General features: G+C 40.8%; 1 protein-coding gene across 1 annotated transcript in view; it reads left to right on the top strand.

Annotated features, from left to right (window-relative positions):
- The window catches only part of arap2 (ArfGAP with RhoGAP domain, ankyrin repeat and PH domain 2), a 174,253-nt gene that overhangs the window by 35,388 nt on the left and 121,757 nt on the right, over positions 1-17,108 (top strand). Inside the window, 1 exon segment of the mRNA XM_030753721.1 lies at positions 7,507-7,700. Coding sequence (XP_030609581.1) covers positions 7,507-7,700 — 194 coding nt within the window.

Here is a 17,108-nt window from a genome sequence, read left to right as displayed (position 1 = left end):
CTTCTTGAAAATGAGATGTTATATCTAAAGGGGCTGTCCTTTCAGTAAATCCGATTTTTACTTAGAAGCCGGCACTGCTGACATAAATGCAGGAAGTCTTCTTCCCTGCCCTTCTGTCACCTGGAGATGACCGGAATAGCAAGAAACCACCGTGTGCATGGGCATGTGTGTGTGTGTGTGTGTACCCCTGCCCCAAGTCCAGTCATTAAAAACTGCTCTAAAGTGTTCATTCTGAGCAAAAACTCCACAGGGTACAGTTTATTTTTCCTGAGAAACTCTACGTTCCAAAATAATTGATCTGGTCCGAAGTGAGAGAATCAAAAACAGTTTACGCTGATGATTAAGATGAACTTCGAGCTTATTTAACCAAACTAGACTGAACAGGAAAAAGGGAACCACGTGGGCCAGGCAACTTGCTGACCAGCTTCTGTGTTTTGAAGAATATTTTTAGTGTCAGGCTTTCCATCACACATGCCTCACTCTATGGTGTATATCTGTGGTTAGCAGCCTTTTTTATCTGACGTACACCCACAGCTCTGTCAGATGGATTCAAGAACCCCTTCATCTTCACCGTGTCTCGTGTTCAAAAGTGTACGTTTGAACTCTTTTTTTAAACTGGACCACTTTCAGTGTACCATTTATCAGTTACAGTTAGCCAACTCTCTCAAGCGTTCATCCACTATCAGTTACTCTTCCATTTACCAACTTTAAGTTAGGGACCCAATTAAACTATAAGCAAGTTAAACATGTTTTAGCCAACAGTTGGGATGGGATGTTGAACTGGTTACTCACACTTTTAGCAGAAGGTTTCATTTGAACATATTTTTTTAATTAGCCGCAACAATCACTCACTTTTTGTCCTTTTGCTTAAGCATTCAGTTATTAATGCCTTCTTTCTGTTGTGCCCTGTAGAGCCTGGCCTATTTAATTAGGCTACTTGGTGATTTTAAAATGCCAATATTTTGATATATTTCAGACACAAAAAAAATAATTTCCAAAATATTTGTTATGTGTAGATATTTATTTCTTTGTTTACACTCTGACCAACTTTGCTTGGATCAGCTGGTTGTTTTTCATGGCCTTATAATTGTTGATACCAATAGATTGACAAATAGTATCTGCCAATAATCTTAAGAGCTTGACTGGACTTCTTTAAGTTTTTGAAGAAGTTTCACCTCATTAAAGAGGCTTCTTTGGTTCTAAATCCAAAAGGTGGAGCATCCCAGGCATTTAAACCCTAGTGGGGGTTGTTTGGAGGTGGTCGTTGACCCACTTTTGGTCATGTGCATCCTCATATGAACCAAGGTGTTTAAAAGGTTTGGGTCATTCCCACCAGGGGTTTTGGATGAAACCACTGGGAGATCTTGCCCCACCCTATTGTATGAAGTACTGAGGTCACCTGAAGTGAGGTGTGAATGGGGGTTGAGGTGCCTGTGAAGGGATCTCTGTGACTGAGTTGTAGTGGACATGGATAGCCTCTTTTACTTCTCTTTCAAACTATCTGTCCTCCTTGTCCAAAATGTGAACATTGGCATCTGCAAAAGAGTGTCCTTTATCCTTTAGCTGTAAAGCTGAGTCTTGTGACTCAGCTGCTGAAAATTTCAACCCACCTATAAATAAGTCAAGATCTACTCCACATACCCTCGGCCACCTCAGAAGAAGCAGCAGAAGTGGTTGTGAATCAGTTTTTTCACTTTTTTTTTTTGTTTTTTTTTTCACCTTTTATGAATTACTAGTGAAAATCTGAAATCCAGTAGCTCAAATTCTTTAAATATTTCCTAAGATCAGTCAAAAATGATTTCCAGTACAGACTTATCCAACTTCATTTATACCCTTCTACATGGTTGTTACAGAGGGTGAGGAGTTATTGTAGCCAGTTTGCTTTGATAGCATCCCTCAAGTCATTTATATTTTTGGGTTGGGTGTTTCTCATCTTCCGCTTGACCGGACCTGAACCTCAGAGATTCTCTGAGGTTCAGGTCAAGTGAGTTGGCTGGCCAGTGGAGCACAAGCTCAGTGGGCAGGTGCTAAGTCCTGCTGGAACGATAAATCAGGATCTCCATAAAGCTTGTCAGCAGATGAAAGCATGACACTCTCTAAAACCTCCTGGTAGCTTCTGCATTGACTTTTGACTTGAAACACAGTGTGCCAACCATCAGTACCACCAGCAGATGATGTGGCACCCCAAATCATCATAGTCTGGAGAAACTTCACAGTGGACTTCAGACACCTTAGAGGCAGTGCCTTATCAGTGCTTCCTCCGGACTCTAGGACCTGAATTTCCAAATGAAATGCAAAATTTCCTTTCATTTGAAAATAATACTTTGTCCCACTGAGCAACAGTCCAGTACTTGAGTGGTTTGATATTAGGAATGCAACAGTTGTAGCCCCATTCCTGAAGATGTCTGTGTGTGGTGGCTCAGCCTCAGTCCACTCTTTGTGAAACTCTCCCAAATTCTTGAACTAACTTTTCTTGGCAGTCCTCTCAAGGCTGTGATCGTCCCTGTTGCTTGTGTAGCTTTTCTTACCGCATGTTTCCCTTCATTTAATAGGCTTTAATACCCCTCCATGGGTTACGCTGCTTATGGAGGGTGTCAGTGATCACCAACTGGAACTGTCAGTAGTCGTACTCATTATCGCAGCCGTGTGTATCGAACGAGAGATACTCTGTATTTATACTATTTGAATAGTAATTTTCTCAAACTTATAATATGAGATTTTTTATTTTCATAAGCTGTAAGCCATAATGATCTAAAGTAACAAAAAAAAAGGTTTGTAATATTTTACTTTTTGTGTAATGACTATAGAACTTATGAAAGTTTACCTTTTTTGAATTCAAATCAACAAAAAAAAAATAGCATGTTTAGGCGAATTTTAGTCCTTCAAACAGTGAGATGTCGGTGAGTTTTTTCTCCTTCACTGGTTGAGTACACGCTGTTCTTCGTTGGATTTCTTTTCACTTTGACATTCTTTGAGGAACACACCGAGTCCCTGCCAGCTCCAGGCCATTCTTTTTTTTTTTTTTCTTTTTTTTTCCTGCAAATTAGATGTGGCAAAAAAGTGAAAAAGATGAATTTTTCCATCAAGGAGATCAATAACATTCCTAAATTGACGTGCTACAGCAGCATAGTTTGTTAACTTCTCAAAAACATTTTCATTAGTCAAAAACTTTCACGTCATAAATTTGTGTTGCCATTTTTTTTCCTTTTTTTTTCTCTTTAAGCAAAGGACTTGCACATAGTATGCACAGTAAAGGATAAGAAATGCAAACAGAGAGGTAATTATACCAAGTGAAGGTGTTTTTTCACCGTGAACCTTTGACCAAAGTGCATTAAAACTATGCATGAGATATTCAGAAATACATTTCCTGAAAGAGCCGGTGTGATGCCCCCTTTGTGACCACATAAGAATGTTTGTGGTTTTGCTGAGAACTTAGTCACTTTTTAAATTTGGGTAAACTGTATTGCTATCAGTACTTTTTCTTTTTTTCTCATGATGAGTGAGAAGTATATTTATATTTCAGATACTTTGTGCTTATAAAGTGCTTATAAATTTTTTTTTTTAGGAAAAAAACAATCTTCTTTCAAATTTTCATGCACACCCTGAGTGACCACATGGTATTCATATTATTTTATAGAGTTTTTGTTTTCTTTCATTTCTTCTTCTGGCTTGTATAGAACAGCTACCATTGTGGGTTCTGCTTTGGACCTGTGATGTGAGTCTTTGTGTGTGTTTACAGTCCTTTGGTATTTCGTGTGTTTCCACTTTGTGGGCTTTGATAGCACAGTGTCTTGGGCGGTAGAGGGATGGGCTTTACAGCGTGTGCTTCATGTCTGCTTTTATGTTTGTTTGAAAAGTTGTAGGGGAAGATATCTGAGAGGCCTTTTGAGTGTACATCTTTTGAATGTAAACCCTGTGCGAAACATGATGCATCACTCTACGGTTGAGCCATTTATCTGTGCAGTAATCCAGGGGGATTTACAGTAAGTTAAACATCTCTGTGCCTTGCTCAAGGACACATAGTTTTTGAAGAGACGCCAAACAATGTTAGATATGCCATTGATGGGACAATTGACTGCTTGTTAAGCCCGGTCTTTGTGCAGCAATTGTCTAATCATAGCTACTCTAGGAGTCTGAGGCCTGTAAATCTTTGGATTTATTTGTTTCACAGCATAATGTATACAATCTGTGATGTCTTTTTTTGGGGGGGGGGGTGGGGTGGGGTGGGGTGTCATTTCAAACCCCCAAACAGCAAAAAAATATAAGGAACTGACTGATTACCTTATGTTTTTGGTAGCGTTTGTGTGTGTGTGTGCCACTCTGTCTGTGAACACAATAGCTCGAAAGGTTTTAAATTAATTCTGATAAAACTTTGTAGGGGTGTAGAGTGGTGTCATGATAACAATCCACTAAATTTGTCTTACATGCACCAAGGTCTTCAATGTTAACTTAATGATTTATTGGTCAAAATTTGAGAAAAAGCCTTATAACTTAGAAACTATGATTCTTACTAGTGTGGTGTGTATCTTCAACATATAGAAAGTGTCATTTAAAGCTTTAAAATATGTCACACTTGACCTCTGACCTCTCCTTCAATGTCAATAGATTGATCTGAAGGTCAAAGTGATGATAATGCCACATGGAGCCATTTAAAACTACACTATATTACCAAAAGTATTCACTCAGCCATCCAAATTATTGAATTCAGGTGTTCCAATCACTTACATTAACTCAGCCACAAAGTGGTAGGCCATGTAAAATCACAGAGTGGGGTCAGAGGATGTTGAGGTGCATAGTGCACAGAGATCACCACCTTTCTGCAAAATCAATCACTACAGACCTCCAAACTTCAGATTTGCTCAAGAACAGTGTGTAGAGAGCTTCACTGAATGGCTTTCCATGGTTGAGTAGCTGCATCCAAGCCTTACATCAAGCATAATGCAAAGCGTCAGATGCAGTGGTGTAAAGCTACTGTAAATGCTACTGGACTCTAGAGCAGTGGAAATGTGTTCTCTGAGGTGATGAATAACACTTCTCCATTTGGTAATCTGACGGGTGAGTCTGGGTTTGGTGGTTGCCAGGAGAACGGTCCTTGTCTGACTGCATTGTCCCAAGTGTAAAGTTTGGTGGCGGGGGGATTATGGTGAGGGGTTGTTTCAGCATACCAAGACATTTTGGACAATTTCACGTGCCCAACTTTGTGGGAACAGTTTGGGGATGGCCCCTTCCTGTTCCAACATGACTGTGCACCAGTGCACAAAGCAAGGACCACAAAGATATCGATGAGCCAGTTTGGCGTGGAAGAACATGATTGGCCTGCACAGAGTCCTGACCTCAACCCGACAGAACACCTTTGGGATGAATTAGACTGTAGACTGTAAGCCAGGCCTTCTCATCCAACATCAGGGTCTGACCTCACAAATGCACTTATGGAAGAATGGTCAGAAATTCCTATAAACACTCCTAAACCTTATGGAAAGCCTTCCCAGAACAGTTGAAGCTGTTCTAGCTGCAAAGGGTGGGCCGACATCATATTAAATATCATGTTTTTGGATCTTTGGACCTCTGACCTCCTCTTCAACGTCAAATGAGGTCAAACTTTCATAAAATTTCTTTTATCTTTAAAATTACGCTTAAAATTCCTTTCCCTTTGTTTGTATTGGCAGTATTTAGAAAAATGATACTGGTGTAAAGGGATTCTAAATATCACATTATAGTTTGGATCTAAATATGTCACATTTGACCTTTGACCTCACTTTTATTTCTCACATCTGCCTTTCTTTCAAATTGACCCCAAAATGTATTGTCTTTAAAGAAAGTATTGTCAAGAGAAAGAGAATGAGCTGACTCCTTAGTTAGAAATATACTGTAGTATAACATAGAAGTTCAAGTTATTTGTGTCCAGTTACGTACCAATCAATACCTGTTATCCATTACCTACTCCTACATAATGTATGTAACCATAGTAAGCATCTGTCATGCTGCCCTATCTGATTTTTTACCGCACTGCAAACTAATTAAAGTATGTTTAAAAAGAACAAAGAAAACAAAATAAATATATACAAAATACAATACTGTTCCCTTAAAAGTAAATACTACCCAGAGATGGAGCTTCCTTGGCAGAGGTCTGCGCTCTCGCACTGTTTCTTGTTGAGCTTTGGCATTCATTTACGTGCAGCTCTCCTCCACAGCTTTTCAGTCAGGTTGAGGTCTGGACTTTGACTGGGCTATTTGTTTTCAGTCATTCTGTTGCAGATTTGCTGCTGTGCTTGGGATCAACGCCGTGTTGCATGACCCAATATGGGCCAAGCTTTAGCTGTCTTGCATTTGGCTCTAGAATACAGTGTACTGAGGAGTTTGTGGTCGACTCAACGTTCTGCAAAATGCTCAGGTCCTGTGGCCGCAAAACAAGCCCGAATCATCACCCCTCCACCACCGTGCCGACAGCAGATATGCTGTGTTTGGTTTTTGCTGTTAAAACCATCCTAAAAGCCTTCTCTTTTGTAATGATAAAAGTGAAAACCTGGTTAAGAATAGACCAAAACAAGTCAGTAAGACATTTTTTGTTGCCTGTTAGCATGCTGTCATGCACATTTAAAATGGTCTTCATGTTGTCTTAATGTTAATGTAGCGATTGGTAGAAGCAGTAGCTACTGCTGATTACAAGTTATCTAGAAGTGAGAACCTTTCAAATGTCTCTTTGAGGCAATGACATGCTGTTTTTTTTTTTAAGTTATTAATAACTTAAAGTGTTTATCACATTTCATGAGAAAAGAAAACAGAATGTTTGAAATGCCTTGCAGCAGTAGATAAGGATTTGGACCTTGACAAACAATTCTAACCACAATATAAGAATGGTAGAAGAAGAAGTGATACTTATTTTAATCCAAGATAAGCTGTTTTTTAAAATATAGTCACACCTCTCTGTGACTTTTTTCTTCCAAACTTGAGACAAATTAGTGGATTCAGAGAACTGTAGCTGCTTCTTATTAGAACCTGTACTTTTTTAATCGTATAGTTTAATTAGGTGTTGTCTTGACTGAAATTATCCCCGCCACATTTTGCTTGAGGGTTGCAAATCTCTGAGAAGCAGATATCTGTATCTCCACTGCTAGAATTTGCACTTTTCAGCGTTGTAGGATAGTGTTTTTTTTTTGTTTTTTCTTTTTTTCTTTTCTTCCAGGGGGCTGAGTTAATTTTCACCAATTGTGGCTCATCCTGTGTTTCAATTACTTTTCTTTTAGGCTGGAGTTTTCTGTATCAGTATGCAGCAGAGATTTAGCAGCCAATGTAGCTCACAGATGAGATGCAAAAATGATGAATTAACACTATGATTCAAAGACTTTAGGATGCCCTGATCTCTCTTTGTCTAGTTCTCTCTCTGGCTTGTCTTGATTTCTTTCCCTCTTGTATTCACTCCTTTATACGCTCACACTTGTATCCACATGCACCATCTGCCTCTCTTTTTCTCTTGTTTCTGTCTCTCACTCATGCACGTGTCCACAGGGGAGCGCCAGGAGTGGATGGAAACTCTTCAGACGGCCACGCGCCCCCCTGCCTGCGGCTCCCAGAAGCGCTCCAACAGCCTCTCCCACCCCTCCTCCACAAACAAGCGAGGCTTGCTGGAGCTCCGCGGTTACAAAGGCAGAGTGCTGGTGTCCCTGGCGGGGAGTAAAGTCAGGCTCTGCAAAACAGAACAGGTACTTCCAACACCATCGGGACTTCCTCTCTACAGAATGACAGCTTCCTGTTTAAAAAAGGGAAGATCAGAGCCTATTTGAAGCAGCGGTGGCAGAAATGGAGATGTTTTTGAATGTGTAATGCAGAAAGCAAATATATTTGTGTAAAAATGCTTCAGGGTACACTGAGAAGCATTGGGCGCTCAGGAAAGACTGCTTGTAGCCACATTGGCCAAAAAGCTCAATCACAGCCGTAACGAGCTGGAGAACAAGTGATAAAAGACTAAGTATGTAGTGGGTTTAAAGTTTATGGGAAAAGTATTTTAGTAGCAGTTGAACTGGGGATAAAAAAATCTACCTGTAAAGGTACTTTAAGCCTGTATTCTTTTAAATGTCCAGCAGAGGGCAACAGTTTTGTTTGCAAATTGTATGGAAGTTTATGGGAAAACATCTCTACTGCTCACTTGGCCTATCACCTCAGTGAACACTATCCTGATAAATTTATGAGTTCAATCAGTAGTTTCAAGTCTTCTTGAATGCACAATAATGTTTGTTTTATAAATTATGGTCCCCCATTATAACTGGCTATCATACTGTGAGAGTGCACATTGTTCTTGGTTTCTCGGTCAGATCCACCCTCTGCTTGTAACATCCGGTTTTAGAACTGCAGTATGGCTAAGGCAAAGATGTTCAGTTTGATTCTTTATAATGCCTCAGTCGTGCAGGCCTATAGACCGGTCAGTGACACCCCCCCCCGGTAACCACCAGTCACAAGGGAAAGGTTTGTATTCTGGTACCAGTTGGCAAGTGGTTCCTCAAGCATGAAAGTGGTATACGGTGCTGCACTGAAAACCTCACTGCAATTGCACTTTGGTTGCTAGCGGGTTGCCGTGATAACCAGTAGTTAGCATGGAAAATGCCGACGTTTCTGCAAACGCTTGCAAACTACTTGCCAAGCGGTAGTGAAACTGTGAAAAGTGCGACAAAAACTGGAAACGATGAACATTCACCTTCAAAGTAAAAGTTGTACCTTTGGAAACATGTTGGTGTTAGTGGTAAGGCGCAACTTTTACTTTAAAGGTGAATATTTACTGTTTCTGGTCTTGCACTTTTTCAAGTTTCACCACAGCTCTGAGAGAGTGTGCGAAGACAATTTTGCATCTTCCATGCAAACTATGGGTGACCACGGCGATGTGCTACCAACCAAAACAATCACAGGGAGGTTTTTGGTGCAGCACCCTCTTTGGGACTGATTTCACCTAGCGATAGCCAACAACTGCCCACGAACCGGTCAGGAAATAGATATTTTTTCCTCATGATCGCTGTTTTGCCAGACCGTCACTAACTGGTCTCTAGGCCTGGGTTACTGAGACCTTATGGAATCTCATTAACCAATGGGTAACGCCACAGTGGCTAGGTTCGTCTTTTATTAACAGCTTATGAAATATGTAGCATGTAAATTTGGCTTGTCTAGAAAGATAATTGACAGAGGGTACAATATATAGTCTTTGGATGTTAATCATTGCTTAAATTTGCAGCTTATTGAGTAGGGGACCTTGGGGACTCTTGAGGTGATAACTAAATTTTAGAGCAGCACACATCCAGGCATTTAAATTGGCATTCAGCTGCAGTCTGCAGTTTGGGGAAGACATGTTATATACATAGTGCTATATTTCGAGCATAATGCGTAAGGGGGTTATTCGTGAGTTTGAGTCTATAATTAAAATTCTCTCATAACAGATATGAGTGGCAGGTTCATGGCTTTTTGGAGTAAGTAAATCAATATATTTTTAGCCATACAGACAGATTGGAGCTACCATATGTACTACAATTCTTTTGATAGTTTTCTTTAGGTATGGTCTGCTTTTTTTGCTTTTGCTCATTAACTTTTTTGGGGTTGCATTTTTGCATACAGTGTATGGAAACATTTGAAGAGTGAGACAAAGGCAGATTTAAAAAAAGGAAGAAAGAGTTGCACATAGACGAGTGTATCGCCTGCGGAAATTTGTACAGTTCTGACCATCTGTCCATATGTGGGTATGTCTGCTATTGATGGCTGTCAGCGCTCTGTTAATTTGTGGACGTGAGTTGAAACGCACACTTGTCTGTGTGCAACTGCAGTTTCATCCGAATTGAATGTGAGCTGTCAGGAGCAGAAAAGTGTTATTGTTTCAGTGTTATTAGCATGCAAGGATTCTCCCAACTGCAGCACCTCATTCGGTCGCTTATTTATGCAAGTGTTTAGTGCAGAACAGCAAGACGAGAAGGGAGAAGTACTAAGCGGAAAATAAGAGAAGCTGACCCTATTCGGGGATGACACACTCAGTTAAGTTTGTTAAGGTCCAAAACAGGAGTGGGACAAAAATATTTACCACTGTTTCTTTCTACTGGTTGTGAGACTTGGAGCGTTAACATATTGTTGATGTGACCTCTTAAACTGTGGCAGTTTTCATCTGTTTACACTCATCATTACTGAATCTCAGATGCTGAGAGAATTAGCACCCAACCTGTTTGTTCTTTAATGAGTGAATACATTATAAGCAGAGAGAGAGACGGCTGTGGAGACGACTAAAATATGGATTTTTTTCTTTTTTTTCCCCAAAGCCGCTTTTCACTGTTTTTACTTTTTCTGCATTTCCGTTTTATTTTTAGCCTATTTTGCTCACTGGTTAAAACTGCACTAATTGAAGACACCACTTAAACGGTTATAAAAAATATTGTCTAAACACACCCAGAGGTTTCAGGCTATCTATTTATTTCTTGTAGAAGTGAGGAACTTTATTCTGATACATACTGGGATGACCTGCACCTTTGTGATTTCTGTCTGATGATGTTTTAAGTGACAACCCCTGGTTTTACATTTGTTCTATTTTAAGCAGTTTGATACCGTAAATATCAACAGTGCTGAACCGGCTTTTTAAAATACTCTGCAGCTTTACCTCCAGCTTTCTGCATAATTGCTGAGCGATCAGTTTAATTTTTTACTGTCTGGTACATTCTTGCTTTTTTGCCATTTTTAAACCACCACCTAATGTGAAGGCTGTACTAGTCTGCAGTGTTGAAATCCTCTGGAGGATGGATAAATGGATATAGAAGCAGTGTTTCTGATGAACATTTTAAATCTTCAAGTGAGAACTACGCATTTAGTATTGCATTTGAGAGACAGATTTTAAAAAAGAATGGCCAGCGTTAAAGAAGCTGAAGTCAAGATATCCTTAATTTTAGTCCCTTTGAATTGCGCTCTGAAAACTCCATAGTATCTTTTATTAAGCAAGCCTGCCTGGTACATTCTGGTGTCTTGCAAACTTTTGGATCCCAGTTTGCAACACAGACTTAACTTTAAAAATTTGTAGACTCCAATCTGAAGAAGAGACACAGTACCTGCTTGATGAATCATTTAAGCCTTATACATATTACCTTTTATATTTTTCTTTGCTAGTTGTAACCATAAGGACGTGTAGTTTAGCCTTACAAAGACGAAAAATTCTACTTACTGGCCACAGACGGTATAAAAGATGGACATAGCTTATGGGTCCGAAAAGTGAAACAAACACTGAAGTGCCTTAGGGTGGGGGGGTAGAGGAGCCCATCTCTGCTGTCATACGGTGAGAAGTAGCGTACCCCCTGTACAGGTCGCCAGCCTGTCGCAGGGTTAACACAGAGAGACAGACAACCATTCACACCTATGGCCAATTTAGAATCACCAATTAACCTAACCCCATTAACTGCATGTCTTTGGACTGTGGGAGGCAAATCAGAGTACCTGGAGAAAAACCCACACAGACACGGGGAGAACCTGCAAACTCCACACAGAAAGGTCCGGGCCAAGGTAGAATCGAACCCAGACCTTCTAGTTGTGAGGCAACAGTGCTAACCACGGTGTATGGCACCATGCTGCCATACACTTGAAGTACTAAGGTGATCGCCCCGCTGAGGTATCATTGACAGACTGGTGACCTGTACGGGGTGTACCCTGCCTCTCGCCCTATGACAGCTGGGGTGGCATGTGTTTTGGAGGCCCTTATTATAGGAACAAAAGGTTCAAACAGTGAGTAATGTCCCTGAAGTAGCAGACTTAGCGTTAATGTGTGGCTTGGTCTTATTATTGTGGACCTTCCGTCTCCATTTTCTTTATGGAATAAAGAAGAGCTACATTTTCTTTTACTCATAGTTTCCCTTGAGTCTCTCATATTTGATGTCAGTCCAATTAAACCCTGATAGTCCCTGCTCATGTACGACTTCTTTGTTCTCTGCCTACTCCTGTCCCGGCAGCGAGATAAAATATCTGAGATGGAAAGATACCTCACAGCCGTGATACTATTTCTTAAAGTGCCTGACACGTATTTGTGTGCATATTTGATAATGCTACATGCATTCATCTCATTTCCATCCCTCCTTGGCTCTCATTTTGTTTCACTCGCTCTTGTAGTTTTGTTGTTTGCTTTTCATTATTTTCTTCATTAGCCTGAACAAACATCTTTGTTAGAATTCTCTTTTGGGTATCACTCCTTGTCAGCACATTTCCACTTCCTTGATCTGAGACAGCGGGAGAAATGGAGGGAAAGAGAGAATCAGGGAGAGAACAAATTAATTGTATTATTTTAGCTTACAAGCTAAATCCTCGGCATAAATGCAGGAGCAGCTGCGGTGCATTTCGCAGAGAGGAAAGCAGGCAGCAAAATGAAAGACAAGAGACTTAAGAGTCAGAAACAGAGAGATGGAAGTAGGAAGATGAAGCGAACAGGGTGGAAAGACCAGTTTGGTGAAGGGCTCGCATGAGTGACGATCAAGCGTTGGTGGTTTTGTAAGAAAAGGAGAGAGTGATGGAGAGCAAGAGCACAGGGAGGGAGATAGACCATAGCCCTGTTCAAGTTCAGTGGAGTGGAGTATTTAATCTAACATGATGAACGAGCTATTGGAAACATCATCCTCCCAGCTCCTCCTTCAACACCCCTACCCCATTTCTCACGGACCGTAAGCCCTGTGATGGAGCTGTGGTTAAGGTCACTTAAACACCAAGGTAAAGAAAGTCAGACAGTGCGCAAAGTGTGGCTCGCACACACGCGGTTACTCTGAGAGTGATCTCCCTGCCATGCCCTGCATAGGCAAATTGGTACAAGCAGAGTGACTTGTTTCCTGTCTTATCATGTCATACATCAAAAGTGTTCCCCACTTTGTTTTCACTCCAGTAGCTGAGGGATTGATTGATGGTTGAATGATCATATTTCTCGCTGTCATCTTGTGTATAATTTAGAATTCCTACCAGTTGCAAGTTAAATCTTAGTTGAAATGAAAACTTTCAACATGCGCTAGAGCCTTTCCTTGTGGGGAGACGACAAAAAAAAAAAAAAAAAAGTACACAATAAGATTGGAACTGAAAATTTAATTAATCTTTGCTTTAATTAAATCTCTTTGCTCTTCACAAGATCTTCTCTATGAGAATTAACGTCATCCCGAGACTTCAAGGCCCCATTGTAGAACTGATGCTGTGACTGAGGCTCTTAGTTTTTTCCCTCATACCTGATTTAACTAAAACATAACAAATTTAACTCTTGTACTATGTGACGAGACCAATTTGCACCTGCCTTTCGTTCTCTTTTGATGCTTGTAAGCTGTCATCACTGATACTGACATATTAAATTGATTGTAATAGAAAACATTTGCCTGTTGACTAAATAAATAATGGTTCTTTAGCCACTAAATACTGTACTGTGTTCAGTGGTACTTGCCGGTCTCCTGTTTGTTGCTGTGTAGGTAATGTACAGCTGGGTTTTCAGACCCTTTTTCTTATGGACAGCTGGCTGCTGCTGCTGAAATGTAGCAGTGAGAGTGAACCAAATGGCACATAGTTGTGTGCAGAAAAATCAGAATCTGAAAGATGCTAAAAATGGTCAGTCATCTGGATGGGCGCGTACGTTACTCTAAAATCTCTATATACCTTTCAGCATTGATGGTGCCTTTCCAGATGTGTGGCTGCCAATTCCATAGTCACCAATGCACCCCCATCCCATCGGAAATGCAGACTTTTGAACTGAGCGCCGATAACAAGCCGGATGGTCCCTCTCCTGTTTAGTTCAAAGGGTGTGGGATGCTTCACATTTCAATTTGTCTGACCACAGAACAGTTTTCCACTGTGCCTTAGTCAATTTTAAACGAGCTTTGGCCCGGAGAAAACAGTGATATCTCTGGATCATGATCACATACGGCTTCTTCTTTGCATGAGCTTTACGCTGCATTTGTGGCTGGACTGTGTTTACAGACAGAGGTTTGTGGAAGTGTTCCTGAGCCCATGCAGTGATTTCCATGAGAGAATCATTCCTGTTTTTAATGCAGCGCTGCCTGATGACCCAAAGATCAAGGGCTTCCAAGATTTTTAGCCATGTTCCTTATACACAGAGATTTCTTAAGATTCTCTGAATCTCTGACATTATGCACTGCAGATGATGAGCAGTCTTCACAACATCATTCTCAAACAGTAGAGAGTTTTTTGCAGATTGGTGAACCTCTGCCAGTATTCTGAGAAACTCTGCCTCTCTAAGATGCTCTTTTTATACCCACTCATGTTACTGACCTGTTGCTAATTAACCCAGTTAGCTGGAAAATGTTCCTCCAGCTGTTTCTTTTCAGTACTTCTTATTTTTCCAGCCTTTTGCTGCCCTGTCCCAACTTTTTTGACATAAGACATAAGACAAATTTAAAATTACTTTTTTTTTTTTTCTTAAAATAATACACTTTCTCAGTTTTAACATTTATGTTCTACTGTGAATAAAATATGGGTTTATGAGATTTGCATTCATTGCATTCTGTTATTGTTTACATTTTGCACAGCATTCCAACTTTTATAGTTATTATATATATTTATAGTCTATATAGAAAATATTTTTGCTGTCCAGACTCTGTGTCTCCATGCGCAGTTGTTTTCTGTCAGGTATAGACAGCCTTGAAGTCTGTACTGACATCATACTGTTTTCAGTAATCTTGCACCTCGTGAGCTCGTGCTGTGAGTCGAGTGAATTGACCGAACAGCATGTGAAACTTACACTGACTGTGACCACAAATTGTCACCAGATAAAGCTCAGGGCGTGGTTGCTCTTTAAATCATTTTGTATTCAAAGTGCTTCTTATTGTTATAAGACACCATCCTGCAACGTTCACACCAGCTGCAGCAACATGCCGCCATGTTGCTGTTCTGACTCACGAATGCTTGGTAGTCACTGCTGCATTACTGCATGCACAGTCAGTGCTCATCCGATGTCAGCCGCACACAAATAAAGATTTATGACTGTTTTACGTGTTTGTGGCACTACTGTGTGTGTTGTCTATTCTGTGGACAGACACAGAGATTAGAAAACACTGTCAGCTCTAGTCAAATGAAGGTGGCACTGAGAAGATGACTTGTGATGCTGGTTAGCTGTCTGAAAGTGGTATTAATTTGCTGTGTTTGCATGCTAGCATTTGTTAATTAGAACAAAGTGCAGCTGAGGCTGATGGGAAATAAACCAAATTAATTTGACCTTCTAGTGGAGCTGGAATAAAAGTCTCCAAATCACATAAGTCCCCTGATTGAGGTCTGTGCATGCTAAGATCCAGGTGGACTGACACTCATTTGAGTCATGTGTGATTAGTTATGCAATTATAGGATCTTCATTTTTGTCCAGACATGCTCTTTAGCTCACAGTGAAGGAGCTGTCTGAGTCTTGAAAGTCTTTATAACCACGTACAGTATGCACAGTCAGGTTTTTGTGAAATATTTTTACCCAAATGACGGGAAGTGGTGGTTACAGTTTCACCTGACTTTGAGGAATATATTCAAAATGTATAAATTGAACACTGAACATAAATTTAAGTTCACCTGTACGTTCACCACTCGCCTCGTTCTCTCTTTTGTCGTCATGTGTCCAGCATTCTTTTTCTGCTTCTGTGTTTTATGCGCCATCATTGCCCTTCGCTGCCTCGCTGCCTAATGTTTAAAAATAATCAGACAGTCTTTTGTCTCCATTGAGTGTGTGCTCTTTAAACTCACCTACCCCTGTGCGAGATGGTGTTACCCTGCGTACTTTTAGAGCAGCTTTAAGTGCTTGAGTGGTCATGGAATTGGAGATAGACGTAGAGGCCTGCCTCTGTTTGTCTGGTTTCTTTCAGAGCGGGCCCGGTGCTGAGGAGTGACTGGCTCACAGGAAATCAGGGCTCGGAAAGCTTTGAGAGAAATAATCAGATGCATGGCTAGAATATTCAGAGCGGCCTTGGCTCAGAAATTTATGAGGTTAAGCGTGAGCGAGATTCTTTGACCTTTACACCATGTAACAGTTTTATTGATGCAAGACAATTTCTGCTCTTTTTGTTTAACTTCCCATAGATACTTTGTGTCACATGGTAAGTGGACAAAACAGTATTAGAGTAGATAAAGTCATACACATGCGTAAGAACTTTCGCTTTAAGACCTTTCCCCCTATAGGCGCCATTATTGGCTCCTACCCCTTGGCAGTTGTAAAAGGGTGACTTTATTTATTTATTTTTTTTACCTCTAATGCCTTTCCTTCCTCTCTCCATCCCTCCATCCTTGGTGAATTAATTGGAGAGGGCAGGAGGCTGCAGCACATATTGGGTAGGTAACGAGTGGCGAGGGCTGGACGGCCGCTAACACCCAACTCTCTAATTGGCTGCCTGAGTGAGATGAGGGTCATTAGGTATAGGTGGCTGCTTTGCCCTCTCAGCACATACATTCAGACAGGCGTGAATGCTGATGTCTGTTTGCGCACATACACATACACATATCCTCCTGGTGTCATTTTTTTCCCCCCAGCAATCCATGTAAACCATTTGTCCTCCAGTGTTTGAATTACGGTGCCTCGACATCGTCAGCTGAACTGAATGGATGGCAACTGTGAGCTTTGAAAGAGATTGCTTTTCTACTCTATGACCCCATGCTCTCATTACAGCGTCATGCGTCTTCAAACCTCTGAACATACTGAGCTTAAAAGAGCAATGACTGTACGTGGCTGTAATTGATAGGATAGAGAGGCAAGTTTGTGCTGGCCCCGAGGCCCTCACATCAAAAGTTTTAGCTCAATTAGGATCTGGCCAAACAAGTCTCACTCATACATTCTCTCTCTTTCTCTCTCACTGTCGCTTATGTCGTCCTCTTGTGAGATCAGAGGGTCTTAATTACTCATAGCGCTTCACGGGATCTCCACATGATGCTGCCTCATTGTCCTCTCTCAGCATCATTGTGCGGGACTGTAGGACAGGAGAATAATTGGTTGTGCTTTTCACTGCAGTCCTCTAAATTAGTTTGAAGTAGTCTAATTGGGGCTAACGATGGCCAAATGAAGATTTTTGACAACATTAGCCTCAATTGAATCAGCCCACACAATAGTAAAAAAATGAGGCTGGGAATGCTGCAGCATGAAAATATTTAAGTAAACTTCC

Source organism: Archocentrus centrarchus, chromosome 18, assembly GCF_007364275.1.
Source record: "Archocentrus centrarchus isolate MPI-CPG fArcCen1 chromosome 18, fArcCen1, whole genome shotgun sequence".
Classification (NCBI taxonomy): Eukaryota; Metazoa; Chordata; class Actinopteri; order Cichliformes; family Cichlidae; genus Archocentrus; species Archocentrus centrarchus.
This window is presented reverse-complemented; position numbering and strand designations above follow the sequence as displayed.